This window comes from Squalius cephalus (assembly GCF_949319135.1).
Source record: "Squalius cephalus genome assembly, chromosome: 25".
NCBI lineage: Eukaryota > Metazoa > Chordata > Actinopteri > Cypriniformes > Leuciscidae > Squalius > Squalius cephalus.
Genome location: NC_137146.1, coordinates 16,791,323 through 16,815,593, shown reverse-complemented (window position 1 = coordinate 16,815,593; position 24,271 = coordinate 16,791,323). Strand labels below are relative to the sequence as shown.

The 24,271-nt window shown below is 36.8% G+C and overlaps 1 protein-coding gene across 2 annotated transcripts in view; it reads right to left on the bottom strand.

Moving 5' to 3' along the window:
• tmem108 (transmembrane protein 108) overlaps window positions 1-24,271 on the bottom strand; it is a 62,604-nt gene that overhangs the window by 19,034 nt on the left and 19,299 nt on the right. For both annotated transcript variants that reach the window (XM_079863138.1, XM_079863137.1), the window contains exon 2: window positions 1,027-1,110. In XM_079863138.1, the coding sequence (XP_079719264.1) occupies window positions 1,027-1,066 (40 nt within the window). In that variant the 5' untranslated portion in view covers window positions 1,067-1,110. The remainder of the gene's footprint in view (window positions 1-1,026; window positions 1,111-24,271) is intronic.

The window sequence follows — 24,271 nt, the reverse complement described above, 5'->3', positions numbered from 1 at the left end:
GTCAAAAGTTATAATTAAGTTTCCAAAAATGCTAATAACTTTTGAATTATTATTATTTTTTTTTAATTTGCCTCTTGTAATGAAACTTGTCTTAATAGATTCCTTGGGTTATGCCGAAAACATAGATACCAATTTTGCCATAGTCAGCCAAACTTCCTGTCCGCCATCTTTATTTTCTTTTAAAACCTATTTTTTTCGAATTTCTCCTAGACCGTTCCTCCGATTTTCACCAAAATCGAATCGTATCATCTCCAGACCGTGCCGAGTAAAAGTTATGGATTTTGTGTCGATAGACGAAATTGTTTTTGTATACCGCATCAGCAAATTTGAGGCATGATGCCAAAATGACTATTCAGGCTTTATATCTGCAATGTCATTGTCACTTCACTCTGACCACATCACATCGATTTCGTAACTGCACCACCTATTGGTCGAAAGTGATAAACCATTAAATCATCTTAGTTACTGTATATATGATTTTTTGGTCTGACACTCCCAGCCATGTTGCCATCTCTTATCGTCTTCTTGCGCGTGGCCCCGATAATTGCTGCTTGCAGTTATATTTATATATAGTATTGTTTTTATGGTTATTTGCACTTGTATTTGTTGGGTAGTTGTCCTTGGGGTGCTAGGGGTGGAGGAAATGGGGGTTGGGAGTGAGAGAAACTCCCAATTTTGGCATCATGCCTCAAATTTGCTGATGCGGTATACAAAAACAATTTCGTCTATCGACACAAAATCCATAACTTTTACTCGGCACGGTCTGGAGATGATACGATTCGATTTTGGTTCACAATACTGAACTGTGGTTTACCTCATTTTTATATACAAGTTGTTGTCTCTGCACAAAATGTCAATAAATATATTTTGCAATTAATTCTAGATTTACATGTGTACATGAATACATGAGTATTCCACATACAAGGACATTAGGGTCCTTTATCAACCACCATGAAGGAACATAGTTTTTAAAAACACTATAAATGGCTTATCAGTATTAAAAGGCTTTATTAACGCGAGACTTACTCAGCAGCTGGTGGGGCAGGACCTGCAGGCTTCTCTTCATGGTATCATGTGGTCCGGCTCCTCCTCCACAGTGCTCATGGTTCTCTGCAGGACAAAGGATAGACGGGAATTAATCATAATCTTATTATCATGTCAGTGCATTCCTGAACTTTTAATGAACTTAAAGAACATAATGAACTTTGCTATCATTAAAAAGGGTTGTAATTATTACATGTGATGCAACCAGCCCAAAAGAGCTGAGTATCTGTTTGTCCAACCAATGAAAGACAAAATAGCATAAATGGTTTAGCTCTGAAAATAATAACTAGCACAAGCTGAAATTTATTTGACCTGTCATTAAAATTCCAGAGTTATTCCCCATTGTTCAGGCATTTGACATGAGCCGACACTTTCAGTGTCAGGAAACTGTCACAGTACTAAATGCAAATGGACACGGACACATTTTCTCTCAAGAGATAAGCGCCTATGAATGTGTGTGTGTGCTTTTGTGTGTGTGATTGTCAAGGTGTCAAAATTGTCACTCTCTCATCTTGTCCTTGGGGTACTGCGACTGAACCTCATCCCATCGCACAAGAATTGAGTCGATAAAGTATCTGAAATGAGATTTAAGCCCCCTTGGGCGAGAGGAAGTCTGAATCACATGCTAATCTAAACGTCTCGCCAACACAACCACATTGACCATGATACAGCGCATCATTGATCCCTTTTCATAATCTTTTCATTAAGAGCTGTCTGTCTTTCATAAGCATGGGATCAAATCCAGCCTTTTCTCAAGTAGAAACCAAACCACATCTAAATAGCTTTTGATCAATGCTATTTAACCAGACAGCACTGATTTTGAAGGCTAGAGTAAATCAAAATTTATATCACAAAGTGAGCAGCTAAGTAAAACAGCTCTAATACAACACTTCTGCCTAATACAAGGCTCAAATAGAGGATTTTAAAAGATTAAAAGATAAAAGTTTTTTTTTTGAAAAAAAAAAAAATTCAATTATTTTTGTAAACAAAACACATCATAGCAAAAGGGATGAATTCATTAAACAGTTGACACCTTTCTGTGTGTTAAAATAACGATGTGCTTTAGCATACTTGGACTGTCCTGTGAGTAGCCTATTTATTATGGAAAAATATAAGCTTAAGAATATACTTAAAGGGATAGTTCAACAAAAATGAAAATTCTGTCATCATTTACTCACACTCAAGTTGTTCCAAACATGTATGAATTTCTTTCTTCTTTTGAATACAAAAGAAGATATTCTGAAGAATGTGGGTAACCAATCAGTTGATGGGCCCCATTGACTTCCATAGGATTTTTTTTCTCCATACTATAGAAGTCAACAGGGCTCATCAACTGTTTCTCTTCCGACATTGACAATATCTTTTGTGTTCAGCAGAAGAAGAAAAATTCAGATGCACTTTATTTTACAGAATGTGCACTTACATGTACTTACAGTGTTCTTACCTAAGAAAGTACTGGTTAATATAAGGTAAAAACATGGGTTAAGGTTAAGTTTAGGTGTAGATTCAGGGTTACTACCTAGTTATTACCCAGTTATTGTAATAACTATTAATAAGTACATAGTATGTACATGAGGAACTGTAAAATAAAGTGCTACCAAAAATTCATACAGGGTGAGAAAATGATTACAGAATTTTCATTTTTGGGTGAACTATCCCTTTATATGGTCTTTAAAGAATATGCCTTATTCACACACACCAAAAAACTGCTATTAGTGCTGGAAAGCTGGCACTAAACTGAATTTTATTTATGAGACATATTTGTGTACATTTTCTACAGATCATGGCAGCAGTTATTCATCAAATTATGATCAAATGATGGAAAAGAGCATTACAATCTCTCTCTCTCTCTCTCTCTCTCTCTCTCACACACACACACACACACACACACACATTTATTACATAATCTTACCTGAACGATCAGCTCACCACCAGCTCTTATTATTTATCATATCAAACTGCCTCACTTCTCAATGTAATTCAATTATTATCTATTATAAGACTTGATTTCGACAATCGGTTAATGAATATTTTTTGCAAATAATTTCCATTTGGTTCATTATGTCTGCAGCCTGTTCAACAGGCGAGAGGTTATAAACCTGTTCCCGTAATCTTCATCTCATTATTGTTCAACACAGCCAGTCGAGAAAATTCAACCGCTGAGCTTTCTGACTTCTCAATCAATACAGATCATGATGTCTCAGTCAATGAACACACCGCTTTTATGTGTGTGTGCAGTAGTCACTGCAACGTCATCACGGCACCTGTGAGAATGTCTGTGATTCACGACACATTCAGTAAAAGCAACCGTGTGTTTGAGTTTGTGTAGGAAGATAGTAGGAAGTGAGTCATGCCCACCTGCGCCAGGAGGGAAACAGACGCAAGCACATTTTCTCAGACAACAGAGGCGAGGTCAATAGAGTAAAAACTACAAGTACAAGACAAATTGTGAGGCCACAAAACGAGTAAAGCCTGAAAATAGGAGGTACAACTCGCTGTTAGACAGCATGCAGTGGCATTTGTACTTCTTTTCTAACAAACCACTGCATGGCAACTGGCACATACAGAGACCCTGCTTCAGTCACCATGGCAACCTGAACTGAAAATGATATTCAAATCTCGTCACAACTGTGAGAACAATACAGAGAAAATCAAACTTGACATGGAGATATTAGCCACGCGTGCTTTAAGCCCTTGAGCCAACAGACTGAAAAAATAGCCCTTGCTTTCCCAAGGCGATGTTTGGTTTACGTTAATGATGACGGTTTGCAGACGTCCCGGGTCAGTTTTGAGACAGCACCTCTAAATTGTCTGTCTGGAAGGACAAGGGCTTTGAGATGAGCCAAGGTCAGCTGAGATGGTGTCGTGAAATAAAAGCTGTCAATGGATCCTCTCAGATCGCTCCCGACAGGATTAAGAAAGCTTTTGCCTTTATGTTTGTCTGTATTTCACAGTTAGACTCCCAAAGGCGGAGAAATTGTCACGTTTGCTTCAGGGTAACTCATCAGTTTTGAAGCTTAAATAGAGGTTTGTGAAACCGCATTTGCTGCAAAAATAATGGTGAGCGGGACACAAACTAATGCTGGGGTAGTTGTAACACACATGGTTTAAAACTTTCCACACATGCCAGCATGACAAAACTTAACAGAATTTACTAGTTGTCATATCAACACTATATAGAGAAATAGTTGCGCCAAAATTAAAAAATCTTTGGAAGATATCATTGAACGTTTATTTAACTATAGCAAAATTTTATTTCTTTAGTTAATTTTTCATCTCTGTTTTTTGTGTTTATTAAAAACTAGAAAAATCTGATATTATTTTAATCTTATATCTGCTATTTAACAGTTGAGATAGTTCTTTAATGCTGATCTAACCAGAAGACAGTCGGGTTATTAAAAAATGCCATTATTTTATATGAAGAAGTTAATAATTGTATTTTATTGACAAAAATATTTTAGTTGGTCTTGTACCCCACATGAATGAAACAAAACCACATAATTGTACTAGATGTGGAAAATGATTGTGGGAAAAAATTTATTCACTGAACCCCAAGTGAATTTACACAAACTGAGAAAGTCAAAAGGTGTTAGGTTGTGCCCTGCTCTCCTCTATTACATTTTAAAACATGATTTGCACTTTTATATTTGACCGTTCCAATATGGCGGACAGCTTACGTAGAGTGGCTCATAGAAATAGCCGCTAATGAAAAATGAAGCCAAAATATCCCAGAAATGATTACATCATTCGAAGTCTGAATCTGGGCAACAGTGATCCTGAGATGGAGCCGTGGCATCAAGATCCAGGCCGTACTCCCGCTCTCGTAGACTCAATCACAAACACAATCATGATGTTACACCCCGTTTTTGTAGCATCAATTAACTAACTAAAACCCCAACTTATTGGAAACACGAACACTTGAACATAAGTAAGCTTATTTTCATAACTCAATGTGGCGAGGTAAAACTGGAATATTCCGTGCATTAATTAATCGAAACAAAAAAATTAGTAACAAAAATTCATCGCTTCATGCCATTGCCAACTTATGGCATCAATATAACCCGACACCAGTAGAGCAGTAGAACAATAGAGCACGAGTCAAACCAACGTCATATACATGTTCGATTACCAGGACTGATGAAACGTGTACCTTCAATGCAATGTAAGTCGCTTTGGCTATAAGTATCTGCCAAATGCTATAGATTGATATGATACAGCATTCACTACACATAATTAATCCTTATCGATGTTGATTTAATTGAATCTGGAAAATTAGATGGTAATGATCTTTTGGTAGTTGAAAGAAGGTAATATTATATTTCCTTGCCTTTGCAACAGTAAAAAAAGCAAAGTTGTTTTAGGGGCAAAAAAGTTATTACATTTCCAATAAATCATTTTCTTTATAATAACATGCACCAGTGAAATGTGTGTATGACATAATTGAGAAAATAAAGAGGGCCAAGTATGATTTCATGTTGACTAATTTACACAACACAGTACATGAAGTCATGAGAGCATTTGCAAACTCAATTATGTGCTTGTTCTCTGTGAGGTCAGAGTGAGTCTCTCATGGTATCTTGTTCACTATAGTCAAGGTGATTGACTTTGAATATTGACTGCACTCACTCACTAATTCGTTTACAAGGACTCATTAATCCAATTAAACCTGGGCCACTCTCACATTCACTATGTATTACATGACATAATTTCCTCTGGGCTTCTGCAGAAGCTAACAAGGTCTTGTAAGTCTAAGATAAGATTGTTTGACATGTGTTGCTACTTTAAGAGAAGAAAGAGCAGCAATCCAGTTTTATTTATCCTGAGCTCATGAAAATGCTATTTGCATATTATATGCACTACCAAATTCTTTTTTTTCTTTTTTTTTTTTTGTCTGTTAAAGAAAAGATTTATATTAGAACCTGTTTGAAACTTAATTGAAATAGTGTATAAAGGCTAAATATACCAGTTTAGCACAGCCTACTTTACCCAAGTATGTGAATGCTAATGCTTCTAGCTAATCGAACTGAGCAAAATCTGATTAAAAACATTCTGTTAAATCCGATACTTTTAAAAGGAAGGAGTTAAAAGTTTGGGAATGGGGTTTAATGTATTCAAAGAGGTTTAGAAGCAGGTCTGACGAGGGAGAATTAGTCCTTTGGTGTGTTAGTTTTGATGTTTGTTTCTCTGATGGTGATTAGCATGCAGCACTGATTAGCTGCTACACATGTGTTTTCTGTTTTTGTGTGTTTGAGTCTCATCATGGTAGCAAAAGCATGTGGAATACAACACAAGCCCCAGTCTCACTGATAACACAGCAGTGACCTCTCTTATATCCAGACAGATGTCTGGCATTGTCAAGATGTCTTCCTGTGTGTCAAAGTTATAGTTCACCCAAAAATGAAAATTATCCCATGATTTACTCACCCTGAAGCCATCCTAGGTGTATGTGACATTCTTCTTTCATACGAATACAATCGGAGTTATATAAAAAAAATGTCCTGGCTCTTCCAAGCTTTATAATGGCAGTGAATGGGTGTATGTCTTTGGAAGTCCATCAAAGTGCATCTATTCATGATTATAGCGCTCGACACGGCTCTGCGGGGGTTAATAAAGGCCTTCTGAAGTGAAGCGATGCGTTCGTGTAAGGAAAATATCCATATTTAAAATAAGGAGTGAGATAATTAAAAAGGAGGCAAAATCTTCATATTCTTTCAAAGGCTCATATTATGAATGAAAATGATTTTACTTGATCTTTTCATACTCTTTTTTTCCGTAAAAATAAATAAATAAAATAAAATAATTATATTATAATTATATATATATATATATATATATATATATATATATATATATATATATAGTTTCACTGATATTAAAGTATTGGAAGATTGTCAGTGTGTATTATGTTTTATGGAATTTTAGTTTCACCTTTTCCTGTTTGTTTTGTTCCCTCAGAGTTTTTTGCTTTTGTTTAATTGAGGGTACGTTTACATGACAACAATGTACTAAAAACAGAAGCGTTTTTCCTTTGCGTTTTTCACGTACGGACGGCAACATTATCAAATCCCCGCCCTGATAGCACATGTACATCTCATAGACGTCTATTCGATGTGCGTGTTTACTAATATTATACTAATATAGATTGTTTGCTCATCTGCAATACGTCTAAAGGACGTTTCCAGTCAGATAGAAGTTTAGAAAATGTCTTTAAGATGTTTATAATTTAGAATGTATGTAAAACTTACATCTTAAAGACGTCTATCAGATGTTAGTAAACAGACATCTTGCAGATGTACGTGTGTTCACTCAGATGCGCAAAAATGATTAAAAACACTGTATTATGCTGCCAGGCCAGTAGTTGGCAATGTCACTTTGTAAAGAAACGTAATATGCATGACTTCACAGTTTCTCTGTAGTTTACGCACAGACGATAACAGTAGTTTTCAAAAACTTGCGTTTTCAGGGCCTCAAAACGCAGCTGTTGTGTAAATAAACGGCCAAAATGCATAAAAAGTTTTCCGGTTTTAGTTGAAAAACGGTGTTGTGTAAACGGTCCCATATTAGTTTAATAAAGACTGCTGCAAATAAATCCTCAACTTGCTTGTGTGGAACCAACCCATGACACAGATATGATAGGTTCATATAAAAAAAACACTTTTTAGAACACCTCAATGTGAAGAATGAAAAATGGACATTCATTTTTAAATTTGCACAATGTTACGTTTAGCATTTTGAATTATTAGTACAAATTAACATTAAATGAGTGTTGGCAAAGATCATTTAAATGTAAAAATAGTGGAAATGAGCATGAACAATTAAATATACAAAAGCAGCCAACAAGTGGTAAATGGTAATTAAACAGAAAAATGGCTGTTTTAGTGCAAAAACAGAATAATATATACATACCATTCAAAACAAAAGGGGTCAATACGATTTCTTAATTAAAAAAAGGCTCACCAAGGCAGCATTTATTTGATCACATACAGTAATAAATACAGTATATATTCACATCCGATTGTCTCCACAGGATTTGATGTTTCATGAGAATCAGGTACGAAACCACAAATGATCAGAAAATCATCATCAGTATTCACTACCTGATTCAATAAAAGCGCCATGTTCCTATCCATGTCCCGAGATTAAAAATTAATCTATGTAAAAATGAATCACAAGGCTAGACAATAACACCTCCCCTATGAGCAGCACTGCCTGGATACCAGTGCGGGGTTCTGCTGAATCACGACTGGTTGTTCAGCGATGAATTGCAGCTGCTGCGTCACTCCGCCGGCCCCCGAGAGACGTGTAATCAATCAGACATGGGCCGTCACAGCTGCAGGGCTCTGCACCAGCCCATTAAAAGTGCATTACCTTCCCAGCATGCCTTTCACGTCTCCCACGAGGAAGGCGACAAAACCCGTCAGAGTCTCTAACACCAAAAAAGCCAAAGGGCCTCTTAAAATGATGTCCCTTCATAAGACACACAGCACAACAGCGCATTTAGCTCAGCGATTAAGCGCTAAATGAATCGTAAAAGATGTTGTCTTAGCAATGTCAGTTCACTTTTGAAAAACAAACTTTCAATCAAGCTGTATTACTAAATGAATCATTTTATATCACAATATATTGCAATAGTTGTTTTTGCCAGAGATTTAACTGAAAAAAAGTATTTATCATATTATCGTAGCTTGCAAAACTTCATTTTTTTAAATGCTCATGAAGGTCTTTGATCATTGTGAGGGTTTTTATTAAAAGAAAATGTATTTAAAAATGTTTTAATAAACAAGTTTGATATATTATTTAAATAAGGATTTTTAGCTTTTGAATAATTTAGTGAAGTAAATATTTTACAAATTAAAAAAATTCTCTACTGGCGCAAACAGCTTTATGTTATGATACTTTAAACAGTTCAAAACAAACTTATAACAGTAAAATTATAGAGATGCACAAATTATCGGTACCTTATCAATTATCTGTCAATATATATATATATATATATATATATATATATATATATATATATATATTTATCAGCCCAGTATTTGATATTTAATTGTATGCTCAAGGTTAATCTTGTAGAACAAAATAACAAAAATGAAATGTCTTTAAATTAAAATAAATTTTTATACTGTACATTATGTTGTGATGCCATTTGAATGATTCATTTGAGTATTTAGCGTGCTATTATTCATTAATTTAGACAAATTTATAAAGAATAATAGAATAATTGTCGTCCATAACATGTATCAGTATCACCCAAAATTTTTATATTGGTGCGTCCCTAAAACTAAAACGGACATCTTAGCAATCTACACATAGCTGTGTTCAGACATCAACTCTGTTGCTCGACAAATGTAAACAACTAACCATCTAGCCTAGGTCAGGAATATTGAATCCGCTATTATTAGCAAGATGAGAGCTCTTGGGTAAATAATTTGCATCTAAAATTCAAGGCATTAGAACGGAGGCATTAGAAACTGCTCAGAAATGGAGGGTTTGAGCTGTGTGTCACGATGCATGGCACATAAAAAGGTACATGTGTAGGTGTATGAATGAGTGTGTGTGTAGATGATGGATGTGCCATCAAAGATTAACACAAAAGTCATTGATTCTCAGAGAACTCGTGGGTTTGATAATGTGTGGGTGAATCAGCTCAGACGCTTCACTAAGAGGGAAATGGGTCGAATGAGTTTCCAATGGCGAAACATTCACTCAAAATATACTACACTTACATAAAGAATAGAGTCAAATAAAAAATGTTTAATAGAAAATTCGGTAACACTTTGTTACAGGTGTCCTTGTTACACGTGTTACATGTAATTATAACTGTAAATTATGCATAATTACATAACCATAATATATTATATTACAAAACCGATATATCACCAAGGCCAATATTATCTGTCAATATTTGGCATTTTTAATTATCGCCATTGGCTAACAAGTTTTTCTCCTCAGTGATGTTGGTCGGACTTTTATTTTGACAATGCTGAGAACCCAGCGCAGACACACGTGAACTCCCATTTCCCATCATTAATTCTTTGTTTAAAAGTTTTGACTAATAATTGAAAGGCACATGCTATACTTCATTAATATTGTATGCATTCAGCAAATCTGCATTTTAAACAAGCCTTTGAATATCTAAAGGCCAATTCACACTGCACAGACAGATATGCCAACAAACACATTTGTTGGGTTTTGTCAGATCAGTGTGTTACCCCTTTCGGCGTCTGTTGGCGTTGGTTGGTGTTTGTTTTCACCCGAATGAACATGTTCAATCAGCGTTTGTCAGTGTTTGTTGGGGGCAGTGTGAACATGAGTTATTTTTCATAAAATTCTAAATCCAAAGGCCAACTTGTTTGTTGGTGTTTGTCTGTGTGGTGTGAATTGGCCTTAAGAAACATTAAATGCCTAAAATCTTGCAAACTTCTGCAAATCCATCGCTTCTCGGCCTTTTGGCTAAGATCAAGTGTAGTAAACTTCTGCAAATCCAGCTGTTAGTTCTTGTTGTGTGCATAGCCTTTATAAAATGTGTATTCTGTGTGTGACGGTTCATCCATGCGAAGGATCCGAGCCGAGTGAATTGGATACGGATTTGAGAGTTCAGCTGTCACTGGACACGCACAAGCGAGCAACTTTAAATCCTTGTTTATGTTATATTTATGTCATATTTACGGTGGACTGTATTCAAAATTAACATTACTTGGTCTTTGAGAAAATGATTCCCAATCCATACAGATTAACCAGATTACTGAGTGTACAGTGGATTACTTTAATCTATAATATTTATTTGACATAACATTTGATTGCAGAATGGCAGAACCCATTCATTTAATTGCAGAAACTGTTATGCTTGTGTTAATTAAATTAAATTCATCTTTATATATATATTTTTATTAAAACGTCAACTCAATCTTCCAGTGAAACAGACTTCTCTCTGTTAACATATTGTTTATTTAAACTGCAAGCTTGTATTCACTTTTGAGTGCAATGATGGATACATTTATCTTTTCTGATAATCCGTTACACTCAAAGGCTACGTCACAATATAGAAGAAAAGATCTGTTGTTACTTCCAGTACGTAACAACTTTAAGGTACATAACTACATGTGCCATTCTACACAGACACACATTGAACAAACCAAAGTCCCTTTCAAGAAATGTCTGTTCACTCGGCGGCCATATTTGCAACGCCTCCGAGCAGCTGTTTCGGCCATCCAAGCCCAAGTCCTATCTATCTGAATGGGGCAATCCTGAAATCTCAAAAACTGCCAAACTCAAAATTAAATAACATATTTCAAATCAGCATCAAAATTTGACATGAACTGCCCCATAAATGTTCTTTCTTATAGTCAAATAGTGTTAAAAAAGCTTTTTTTTTTTTTTTTAAGCTAGACCAGCCAATACGCATTTCCAGTCCTAAGCGAGTCGTAGGTTTTTATCGGAACCAGAGCTTCTAACGACAGCTGCAGTGACTTTACCGATCAGAGATTGGCTCTTTTATTTAGAAGGCGGGATGTATTTCACCATATTGCGCATTGCAGTTTCTCCCATTCATAAGAAGTGAACCGTCTTTCTATATCTATAGTCTTTGAACAAACTTATTTCATTTACAGTAGCATTTGTTGGGATTTTTTACACTCCAGCTGTAATGGAGTATGGTGTGAGCAGTAGAGAGACTCGGTGGATGTAGCCATAAACAGATTCAGTGAGAGGCTGACAGTGTGAGAGGATACACACTGACAGACTGTCACCTACTCTACATAGCCTTTTACAAGATGAGCTGGTGAGTGGCTATATCTGACAGGGCAACTGTGAAACTGAGTCTGGATATTAAGACAGCAATTTGGTGAATTCTCATGTGCCACCTATCACATACAACATCTAAACCTCTTCTAGCATATGTTAACTTTGGACTGACATTTCGCATTATCTTGCTGCACAAGTTGCTGTAACTGTAGGAAAGGAAATCCAGGATCCAATCTTACTGTAGATTTCGAAACAATCTTAGATGAAAAAACAACAACAAGTGCATAATTTTCTATCATTAAATTTTATCATATAAATTTCTATATTATATCAGCCACCCTGCTCTTTAGATATGAGCCATTGACAAACCTATATTGGTCGACGATACAATTTTATATCTTTTTTTTTTTTTTAATGTTGAGTGCCAATTTGATTTTTTTTTTTTTAAATATTAATTATCTTGGAGCAATTCATGTACAGTCTAACCTTTAAGAACAAGAACCAAATATTTTTATATTTGTTTTATATATTTATTTATATACTATTATACATTATTTTATTTAGTTTTTAATTTAACATTAATAAATGTAGTTTATATATATTTATATCAATTGTCAATATCAATTATTTTATTATCTGATTAAAAGAAACAAGTCACAAAACTACCAAGTGCCACCAAGTGACCATCAAATTAATTTCAGAGACCGTAGTTTCTTTTGGCTCAGTGCTGGGCAAAAACCATAAAGCAGGACCGACGGGAAACAACGAAGATTAAAATACAAACATACGGACACATTCTGCATTCCTCAATTGAGATCATAGGTAAAGGGTCTAGTAGTCTGGAGTAATGTAGGAGTAAAGGTACAATAAATGAGGGGAAACTACATACTTCCTCCCTCTTTCGTCATGAGCGGCCATGCATATAGGACTATGCTTGTGTGTAATGCGTGTACAGTATAGAGGGTGCACAGATTATCACCATAACTGGGCACAGACATGCTTTTCAGGCTCATTATTCATGGCTAAAAGTGCAGTCAAATGTACTGTTATTCAAATTTTCACAGCCGAAATCCAGTCATTTCAATAGGAATCCACATGAACAGGGTTGTCATGTGAGGGCGATGGATTTCCCCAATGCAAATTTTAACAGGTTAAAGTTGGTCATGCAAATTCACTGTGTTGACCAACAGAAAGCTGCATGGTTTGAAAGTGACATCTCAGTGCAACTGAAATTAGACAATAGACCTTTTTGCCCACAAAATTCAGTTGAAATTTTGCTAATGTGACTGCACCTTAAGGGGATAGTTCACCCAAAAATGACAAAAAAACTGAATTACTCACCCTCATGTTGTTCCAAACCCGTAAGAATTTCATTAATCTTCGAAACACAAATTAAGATATTTGTAATGAAATCTGAGAGATTTCTGACTATACCGATTTTTGGACAAAATCGCTCTATTCATATGGATTAGTTTTACGATCTCTTCATTAACTTTTTGAAATGACAAATTGGTAGTTGTGTGGACTGTCAAAGGAGGGACAGAAATTTTTCAGCTTTCATTCAAATATCTTGATTTGCCTTTCGAAGGTGAACAAAAGCCTTATGGGTTTGGAGCAACATGAGGGTGAGTAAATGATGACAGAATATTTAATTTTTTTAGTGAACTGTCCCTTTAAGAAAGAAAAAGATTAAATAGTCATCTGAATGTGTTACACTACCAAAAGATTTTGCACCATCCATTTATCATCCTTCTAGGCATAATACTTGAATTACTATATAAAAATACCACCAATAAATACATACTGTATGGAAAGTCCCTTTGGATCATATGAGAGACTTCTTGTAAAATCTAGTGTGGCTAACAGTGGTGTTATTCATGATCCACTTTAATCGCAAAAGGGGTTTCTTATAGAAGCCTCTAAAGAGCCCATGGGCACATTAAAAATAAACAAGTACAATAAAGGAAGATAAGATAAAGGGATGCTTTGGAAAGATGAACCAACCACCCCAAGTGGGACAGAGGAAAATCGTTTACAATGCAGAGCTGTTTTCCAGTCCTCTGTGTCAAAACTTGCAGAATCTCATTTAAATACCCAAGATGCAACTATTCAAATACTAATTAGTATGCTGAAAAGAGAAAGTACTCAAAGGAAAGAAACATCACAAATGAGAGCCCTTTAAAGGGATAGTTCACTTTGAAATTAAATTTTGGTATGTTTTAGCTTACCAGAAGGGCATCCAAGATGTAGGTGTCTTTTTTTCCGCAGTAGTTTCAATTTTGATATTTTTAGGTCAAACCGTTCTTGTCTGACAGTCATATCATGTATCTAGTGTATCTATCTATGCACCAGTCTGCGCACACGACTCACAGCAGGATGCGCTCGCGCCCTCAGATCACTTGGATGTGGTTGTGTTGTAAGAGGTAAAAACGATATAAATACTGTTTGTTTTCTCACACAAACTGCTCGTTTCGTGTCTTAGGCCATCATTGTGTACTTACGATGGGGAATTGTTTAATTTGAACGATGGGGAATTGTTTTAATTTGGACTCTGTGCATGCTCTTTGAGACAGTGTCCATAGACCTGCATCAAATGACTGAGAGACAAGAACGGTTTGACCTAAAAATATCAAAATTGAAACTACTGCGGAAAAAAAGACACCTACATCTTGGATGCCCTTCAGGTAAGCTAAAACATACCAAAATTTAATTTCAAAGTGAACTATCCCTTTAATATTTCAGTTTCTCCTAAACAATAAAATGGAGAGCAACATTTTTGTCACCAGCTTGTGTTTCTCAAACCCTAGTAAGCTCACGTGTCTCATATAGAGGTTCTGAGATCTCTACAATGTTACAAAAAGTGCTTAGATTTGCTACGATATCAAAGTATGCAATCAGAAGTTAATTTAAGTCATACATTTCTTATCAAATTTTCCAAGACCAAATCGTCAATGTTATGCTGTACAATAATTGTATAGCTCTATATAGTCTTTTTTGCTTCTATAACTTATCTGAGAACTTCATGAGCAACCTCTGAGAAATCACATCTTCTTCTAGGTAAAAGAATATAGTTAAGACCAGAACGTGTAAAAGATCAAGATATAAACTAAGAAATCCATAAGGCTGTGTAGATTCTGTCTTGTTTAGCTCTACTGAGATCGATCTGTGGTCAGTGTTTTGGGTGCAGAGAACTCAATAGATCAATTCCTATTTGTAGTATGTTTATGACCACATTTAAACAGAACAAATGCATCCCAAGCCCAGAAGCTACAATCCAAGACAAGGAAATTAGCCAGTGTTCTATCAAAAAAGTGTTTCAACATGTTATGTATTCTACTATTATTCTACTATACTGTAAGGGTGGTTTCCCTACAGTGGTAGAGAGAGAGAGAGAGAGAGAGAGAGAGAGAGAGAGAGAGAGAGAGAGAGAGAGAGAGAGAGAGAGAGAGAGAGAGAGAGAGAGAGAGAGAGAGAGAGAGAGAATGTAGAAAGTGTAGAGAAAGGAAAGGGAGAAGGCAGAGCTCAGATAGAGAAAAAGAGTAAAACACCCCTAAGAAGGACAGGCAAAGAAACAGAGCCAGAGCAATAGTTATAATCTTCTTTTATACCTTGCTTGACCATGTGACTAAAACCCAAATGTAAGATATTCAAACTGACCAATCAGCAGATTACAGCTTTAGCATACCCCAGATGTACACACATCACCCTGTTTTCCACTGTTTGGCCAGTGTGCACCAGGGCTAACAATGTGCCGGGTGGGGCCAATAGCCTCGTACTTCGAGCCGCAAGGCCAAAATCAAGCTGCGTTTCCACTGTCGGGCCAGTACTCCCCCGCGGCGCTACCCTTACAACTCGCCCTTAAAACGCCTACATAGAACATACATTCATGTTCCTGGATACATATCATTGTTGATCCTGGAACAATATTCCAATCAATCAATCAATCAGATTTGAGGGACAAGTTTACAGTTTCTGTAAAGTCTAAACCAGGGTTCACCAGTCTCGGTCCTGGAGGGCCGCTGTCCTGCAGAGTTTAGCTCCAACCAGCTCCAACACACCTGTTTGAAAGTTTCCAGTATGCCTAGTGAGACCTTGATTAGCTGGTTCAGGTGTGTTTAATTGGGGTTGGAGCTAAACTCTGCAGGACAGCGGCCCTCCAGGACCGAGATTGGTGAACCCTGGTTTAGACTTACAACCAGTGTTAAGTGCTTCAACATCAGTGTTATTCACCTATCACTTCCATCTGATTTTAGGGAAAAGATACGGATAGGCTTAGGTTTAGGGGTAGGAATACGGTTAGGACTGAATTTTATTCAAAATATGTTGATCCAAGAACTCATCCAAGAAGGCCTTCATTACTACCGGTATTAGCACATCTTGTGCTTTTAGGAATTTTTTGGTAAGAAAGAAGGGGTTGGAACAGAAAAGCAAATGTCTTTGTTCTTTTTTAACTCTACACAAATGTATCTGTACGGTGGCCGAGAGAGCTCAACGCGCTGCAACTGAAGAAAACACATGCAAATAGAAAAACACCCGCAAATTAAGAAAACATCATCAGTTTCACAACTCATGTGTGCAACAAATACTCACAACACAACCAAATACAGAAACGCGCTGCAAAAGTTCATAACACAACCAAATACAGAAACGCGCTTCAAATAGCACAGACCACAATGGAAACGTTTCCAGGTGACCCCAATAAGAGACGAACCCGGCTGGGACATGCTTATTGCTCGTGAGCATCCCTATGCCCTACTCCCTTCGAAGGGCAGACGGCAGAGCCCTTGAAGTGGGGAATTTGGAGTGAGCATGGCACCGTTTGGAACGCACTTGATGAAGGGAGCAAAGAAAAACAACGTAATTTCCTCATTATTTTCACCTAGGATGTTCCCATGACAACGCAGCACGGTGTCCATCAACTGAATAGCTGTTATTACCAGAAATATCTTAGCTGTTAACATAACTGTCCAAAATAAATATACATTTTATACAAAAAAGTTTTTTAAATATGCGTTATATATCTGTGTGTGAGTGTCTCAACTTTAAAACTTGCCATCTCATCTTTGGACCATGCATTACCTAACATTTCTTATGAAACATATTTAAACATAACATGACAACCTTTGTACAATGTAACTGATGTATAGATTAACATCTTTCCCTCATGTTCTTTTTCTCTATCTTATTTATTTATTTAGTTTTAGTTTTCAGCTCATTGTTCTTCTCTCATTAATATTCTGATGACAATGAACATATTGGTAATACATTTTGTATATTGTACACAAAGTTGTATGTCATAAACATGTCATCTCTATATGTTTTGCAAAAAAAATAAAAAAAATAAAATAAAGTAGACTTTGAGCTGTAAGCATGTCCCAGCCGGGTTCGTCACTTATTGGGGTTCCAATATTTGGGTTCTATATTTGGTTGTGTTGTGAACTTTTGCAGCGCGTTTCTGTACTTGGTTGTGTTGTGAGAATTTGGAGCACACATGTGTTGTGAAACTGATAAAGATGTTTTATTAATTTGCGGGCTTTTTCTATTTGCATGTGTTTTCTTCAGTTGCAACCTGTTGAGCTCTCTTGGCCACCGTATATCTGCTAGTTCTGGCCCTGAATGGCATGCTTAACTAATGCGTCACATTGATTATTGAGTACTGTAACTAAAGCTCACTAACACTAATGAGGGCCTTTGACCTGTTTGTGGTGTTTGTTAAATCAGCACATGTTCAATAGTGCTCTGCTAGGATCATTGTCTTGTTTGCATTTGACATTGGTGGCTGAATATATATCCATTTTGGGCTTTATAAGTATTTTTTTGCTAAAATAAATGTTGCACTCTGGCCTGATGCCTGAGGCATATTTTGTTGATATCTGCTGAATTGAGCATCCATAAATCGCCTCTTGGGACTTTATGTGCGCTCTCAAAGCTTCTCAAAACAGTTTTTTAAAAACTTTCTCACTTTCAACATGATGTTTTTGTAGTGCTTATCTACCACTCCCTCTTGAATTGCTGTTGCCTTTTATCAAAATAATCAAAATCCTCAGCTTTATACCTTCTCTGAAGAATGAAGAAGACCCAAAAGTAATAAATGACAAACAACCTACACTATAATGATGATCCTGGAATTAAACATAACATAAGATATTCCCTCTGAGACCATCATGAAGGTTGTGATCTCAAAAGAATCTAACGTTAGATTTTAAACGATTTGTGCAAAACAATATATACGTATTAATACTAATAATCATGAGTCAATATGAACAACACTGTCAAAACTATAGGCACAAATGAACTTTGATACAGATACTCTTGATGGTCTACTGAGTTGGTACAGTAGATTGGATTAACTAAGACTTTCTTGCAGACTGAAATTCAGTGCAGACATCCTTTCACAACAAAGACGGCTGTCACACTTTGCCCACTTTTTCCTCTGTCTATCACAGGATCCCAATGGGAATTGGCACTGCTAGACGGCATTTATTGTTTTTCTGTCTACCGACTGATTGACTGTCTTAAACAACTTTCATAGCTCTTTGGTTTCAACTAGGACTTATGAATCACACTAAATGCATGTGTTAAATTGACAGCCGCGGTTTTAATTGTGATTCACACCGAAGGTCAGAGACAACATTAAAGAACTGGAGGTATTTCTATCACAAACAAAAACACATACTTTGCATATGCCATTCCTTGTGTTGTACGGATACATTTTACAATTACACCGTCTAATTGAGCTGAGCAAACACAGAACTAAATCCAAATTGAAAATCAGCACCAGCGTCCCTAGAAGTGTGAGGCACAATTCAGCAAGGAGGTTCATCCAATAATAGTTCAGCATCTGGCCTGAGCTCTGTCACAATTGGCTGTTAGACCAAAGCAGATGTACTCGCAGCCCCAGATACACACAGAAGCTAGGTTCCATGGCATTCTGGGTAAATGGAGATAAACAGCGTGGTGATGTCTGATGTGGTGGCCTGACACAGCACTCTGAAGCTAACAGCAGGGGAGCTGTCAACATATTAGTCCTCCCACGTCGCAGCAAGCAACACAGCAACACAGAGAAACATCCCTCTGAGCTCACTTCTACCTGCCAGATAGTCAAATATACACAAACACAATGCCAGGCATGTTTAGTTAGCATTTTTTGGTTTATTAAGATTTACCATGGTAAGCCCTCCTCTTTCTACTGCACAGTTGGGGTTTTCAAATCCCTGACACGAAATATTAAACTTCACCACATGACTTATGTCCTATGCTTGTGACAGGGACTTGAGTGATACCTCAAATCATCCAGCTTAATGAAAAGAGGTGTTCATTTACATCATTTACTGTGAAATCAAAGTAAGGGTTCTTGCTTAACCTGTTAACCTTCACGAGGATGCCGACACACTGAAGCGTTCTTTGTTTATTTAGCTCAAAGTTACAGTTACATGTAATGTAATTACCTTGACAAACTATACATCATTAAAAAGATCTAATATTAAAGCTTCAAATACGCTTTAGACCCTGTAGATCCAAGCCATGTCTAAGAACAGAATAGGAAATATTAGTTTGACTTGGGCCAGTTAACACCTGAGCAACCACCTAGAAACCACCCAAAACACCCTAGCAACAACCGAAAATACCCTATAACAACTACCTAGAAACCACCCAGAACATCATGTAACCACCTAGTAACCAACCAGAACACGCAAAAAACAACCGATAATACCCTAACAACCACCTAGAAACAACCCAGAACATCATGTAACCACCTAGTAACCAACCAGAACATGCAAACAACAACCGATAATACCCTAACAACCACCTAGAAACAACCCAGAATACCCTGTAACAACCACCTAGAAAACACAGGAAACACCCTCGCAAGTACCTAGAAACCAAAAACACCAAGAAACCACCCAGAACACCCTAGCAACGAGGGGTTTCACAGACTAGTCGACTTTAATGCTTTGCCATGACGCTTTAAAGGGTTAGTTCGCCCATTAAGACATGAAGTTGTATGCAATCCTTACCAGCACTATAGTGCATACACACTGACCCACTCTGTGGTCACCTCCCTGGTCAGAGTTCTGGCCGCTGGAAGTTTTTCAAGAAAGTAGTCCCGTTTAGTTTCCGGGGCCTCAAAACTGTGCGTTTTTACGTGAAAAAATTATATGCGTTTCAAAGCTTGATTAATTTACATCACAAAAAACAGACAAAATTCATACCTCAGTTTTTAATCGGCACTATTTTCTTTCCATTTCTATCAATCCGCGCTGCTGTCAACGTCAACAGTGCGCACGTTCCAATCAGCTGTTCCATAGTGTTTACACAATCGAATGACAACGACGTAAAAAGTAGAAAATTAACAATGGTGCGAACTTGTAAATTCCCAGGTTGTCACCACAAGAATGTGCCGGGATCACTGTTCAGATTCCATCGTTTTCCTGTTTCGGATATAGCTAATATGAGACAGCTTTGGCTGGTTGCCATCGGCTACTCTGCGGGAGCTAAAATATCCAGAATCAAGGATTTTCGTGTGTGCAGTGCTCACTTCAGCTAAGACGATTACATCCCCAACCAAGGAGAAAAAAAAAAAAAAAGATTTTAAAGAGTTTTGCTGTACCAGTACCACGGGTAAGCTCTATTTACTAACTTTATGATCCCATGTCTAAACTGTACGGTAAACAAGCTGATGTTTAGACTCCAGTGGAAATCACGTGAAAAGAGGTCTAATATAAAAACAGTATATAGGGATATAGGTACAATTTGCTGAGAAAACTATTTGGATGTAATGCAGACAGACCTGTAATGCAGTTGGCCTCCTCGTCAATCGATAGGTTTTGCATCTGTGGCATGAGTTCCCATTCGTGGCAGCAATAGCTGTTGGCATAACTTGACAATTTGAACAAGTGCACCACCATTTGTCGTTCATCCTGGCTCTTGCTACAGCTGTGGGCCCAGCATCAACTTGGACAACTTCATCTCTGTCCTCTCGCTCTCTCTCTTCCCGTTCTATCTCCATCTGCTGAAGTTCGGCATCGGTATACTCCGGTTCATAAAGGTATCCCTTTGGCGTTGTGCTAAAATTACTTAAATCATCATCTGTTCCGTCTGACATTGTGCTAAAATTGGTTTCATCATCAGAAGTTTCGTAGTCAGACATGTTGTCAGCGAGTCGCGCTATCAACAGCTGATCGGAACGTGCGCACTGTTGACGTTGACAGCAGCGCGGATTGATAGAAATGGAAAGAAAATAGTGCCGATTAAAAACTGAGGTATGAATTTTGTCTGGAGTGTTTTTTGTGATGTAAATTAATCAAGCTTTGAAACGCATATAATTTTTTCACGTAAAAACGCACAGTTTTGAGGCCCCGGAAACTAAACGGGACTACTTTCTTGAAAAACTTCCAGCGGCCAGAACTCTGACCAGGGAGGTGACCACAGAGTGGGTCAGTGTGTATGCACTATAGTGCTGGTAAGGATTGCATACAACTTCATGTCTTAAATGGGCGAACTATCCCTTTAAGCCTGACATTGACTAGTCGCTGTTCATGGCCTATAGAGGGCGCAACAGGATAATAAATCTGTGAAGTCCACTTTTACACTCAGTTTTCAACAGTTAAAATTACAAATAAATGTATACCTCGAGAGCTCTCCACAAGATATGTTTGATTATACCATTTGGATGCTCATTGGGTAAATGCGCGTTTTGAACAGCTTATTGTACACATAAGTTAATCGCCGTTCTAAACTAATGCGCTGCTGCATTGTAACGCACACACATACAGACAGTAGCTTGCATATCACATGGAGATCGCGCGCACATAGAAACATTCAGTAGCGCAGAAATGTATTGTCAACACTGTCCTGTGATTTATCAATAAAATAGCTTAGAAACTGAAAAGTTCTAGCATTTATTTCTTAGTAACTAAAACCCATAGCTTCACTATTTTTAAAGAGACGCAGGTACAATTAATTCACATGCAATCGCTCTATCACTAATGCATTCATATAAATTTAATCTTTACTGTGCTACTTTATCTGTATCTGATTTAGAACAAGCAGAAATACATGAGAAGTTTAACAACCCAAAGACAAAAGAAGTTAAAGAACTGATAAAAATAAGCTGTTATGCAGGAGAAATATGTGGGCAGCCCTGTCATATGCCATAGCCGTGCACAAGGCAACCCGCGTTCGAGTCTCAGCTCGAGGTTCAGGCTTATTTGTTCATTAATGACATCATCAGAGACTAGTCTAAGTTGACTCGACTTCAATCACATAAATGTCGACTTAAAATCTGAAGTCGTTCAACCCCTACTAGCAACCACCTTCAAACCACCCATAACACCCTAGAAACCACCCAGAACACACTAGCAACAACTTAATTTGTTAAGACCCACTCAGAACACCTTATCAACCACATAGAAACAACCTGGCAACTATCCCTTGTGGTGGCGAGATTTACATGAACCAGACCACTCAAAAAATTATTTTAATTTGCAAAATGGTCCACTTGAGCAATTGCAATTAGCACCCTTTAATTAAATCCACATATTTTACCTGATTATGTATAAAATGAAATACATAGATTTTTAGTCTTGTGGAAAAGCTAAAGTGAGCAATTCAACATTTGGCTGAACATTACTGTTTACTAGACAAATGTCTGATCATAAATGTCTCCAGGGAAAGCATGTGTCTTGTATTGCTGTCCTCTGTCAAAAAAAGGTTAATTGGTCCTACAGATTGCAATAAACCCTTAATGATCCGTTGCCGTTTACAAGCCCACCCCAATAACAGACATTTAAAGGGTTAAAATCCCAAGGGTGAATCTGATTATGCGAGTTTACCCCCTCTTATGAATGATTCACATTTTATGATAATGAGCCATAAATAGAAAAACTGAAAGCATTTGGTGTTGCTCTCAGGGCATATAAATATATGCAGCAGATTATCAATGATATCTTGTCCCCAGCGGGATGAAATATGTTAGTCCAGGAGCCGATTTCGGACTATTAAAGAAACTGAAGGGAAGAAAAAAATGTGTCTGTTTCTGGATGAGAACAATTAAGAAGGAATCATTTGAACACTGACAACTAAATTTCTATGTCCATCATTGGTTTCCAACCCAGTGAGAGATACTATTTCCTTTCCTGAAATAAGCTGTGTTTTATAATTTGGCTTCTTTTACTAATGACTTCATATAATCTTTATCCAATTTTTACTTACATAATCTCTTTAGCCATGGAACAAAAACAGAATATCAGCTGAAACATAATTGTATGTTAGATTAAATAAAAATGGCCCACTTTATACTGTAAAAACACAAAAGAATTAATAAATAAATACAATCAGCTAGCGCTCTGCAAATAAGAGACACCAAATAATGTGTCTCAACTTGTCTGAATTATAATTAAGGGAAGAACTATTCACATTCTCATCATTGGTTTTTATGGCAACGTTCATAATGGCAAAATGGATCCATCGCTGTGTCCGAAATCGAATACTTCTCTACTACATAGTATGTGAAAAAACAGTATGCCAACAGAGTAGTGTCCGAATTCATAGTATTCGAAAAACAGTAGGCGAAAAGTACCCGGATGACCTACTACTTCCGGCGAGATTCTGAAGTGTGCATTCGATGGATACTTTACAATCCCATGAGGCCAAAGGGAGAGGATTTATGAATGGAAGTGACGCAATGCAACTGATGCTGGTAGGTCACGTGACAGTAAAAACATGGCGGATATAGTATGTCCGAATTTCCTTCATACTACTCATATACATACTATATACAAAGTTAGTTCAAATACAAATGTACATGTGTTTTTTGTTGTTGTTGTTTCGATAAAAGAAAAATGTGTCATTGCTACATTATTTCACATTTTCAAACTATTTAAGAACAAGAAATACAATATTATCAGCTTTAATAAAATTACATTCAAATAAATGTGTGTATTTAATATGTTGTTGAGGCTTAAAAGTTTTTAATAGTTTACTGTACCCATGCCAGGTTTTTACATCAGTGGATGCTTTAATTTTGTGTACATTAATACTAATGTTTCCATTATATGTAAAGAATTGGAGAAAAATAATTCACCCGAGCTGTGAAGAGGCCACCAATCGTGAGGTAACATGACAAGAAAGAATGAAAAGAATTTGTAAAGAAAACTTCTACTGATCCAAGTAAGTTTGCTGATTGGTTTTTAATCCATTATAAATACAAAACATAAAAGATCTCAAAGAAATAGTCCACACAAAATACAATTTTGTCATCATTTACTCGCTCTCAAATTCCAAACCTAAACAATGTTCTTTCTATAAAAGAAGACATTTTGAATGTTGAACAGGTTGCTCTAGTCCACGAAATTTCAACGAATGGGGATTGAAGATGTCCAGCCTCATAAAGGGCACAAAGGCACTATAAAAGTATCATAAAACTATTTTTTTTGACTTTTAATTCCCAGTTGTGACAAAAATCAAACTCAGGGGGCAT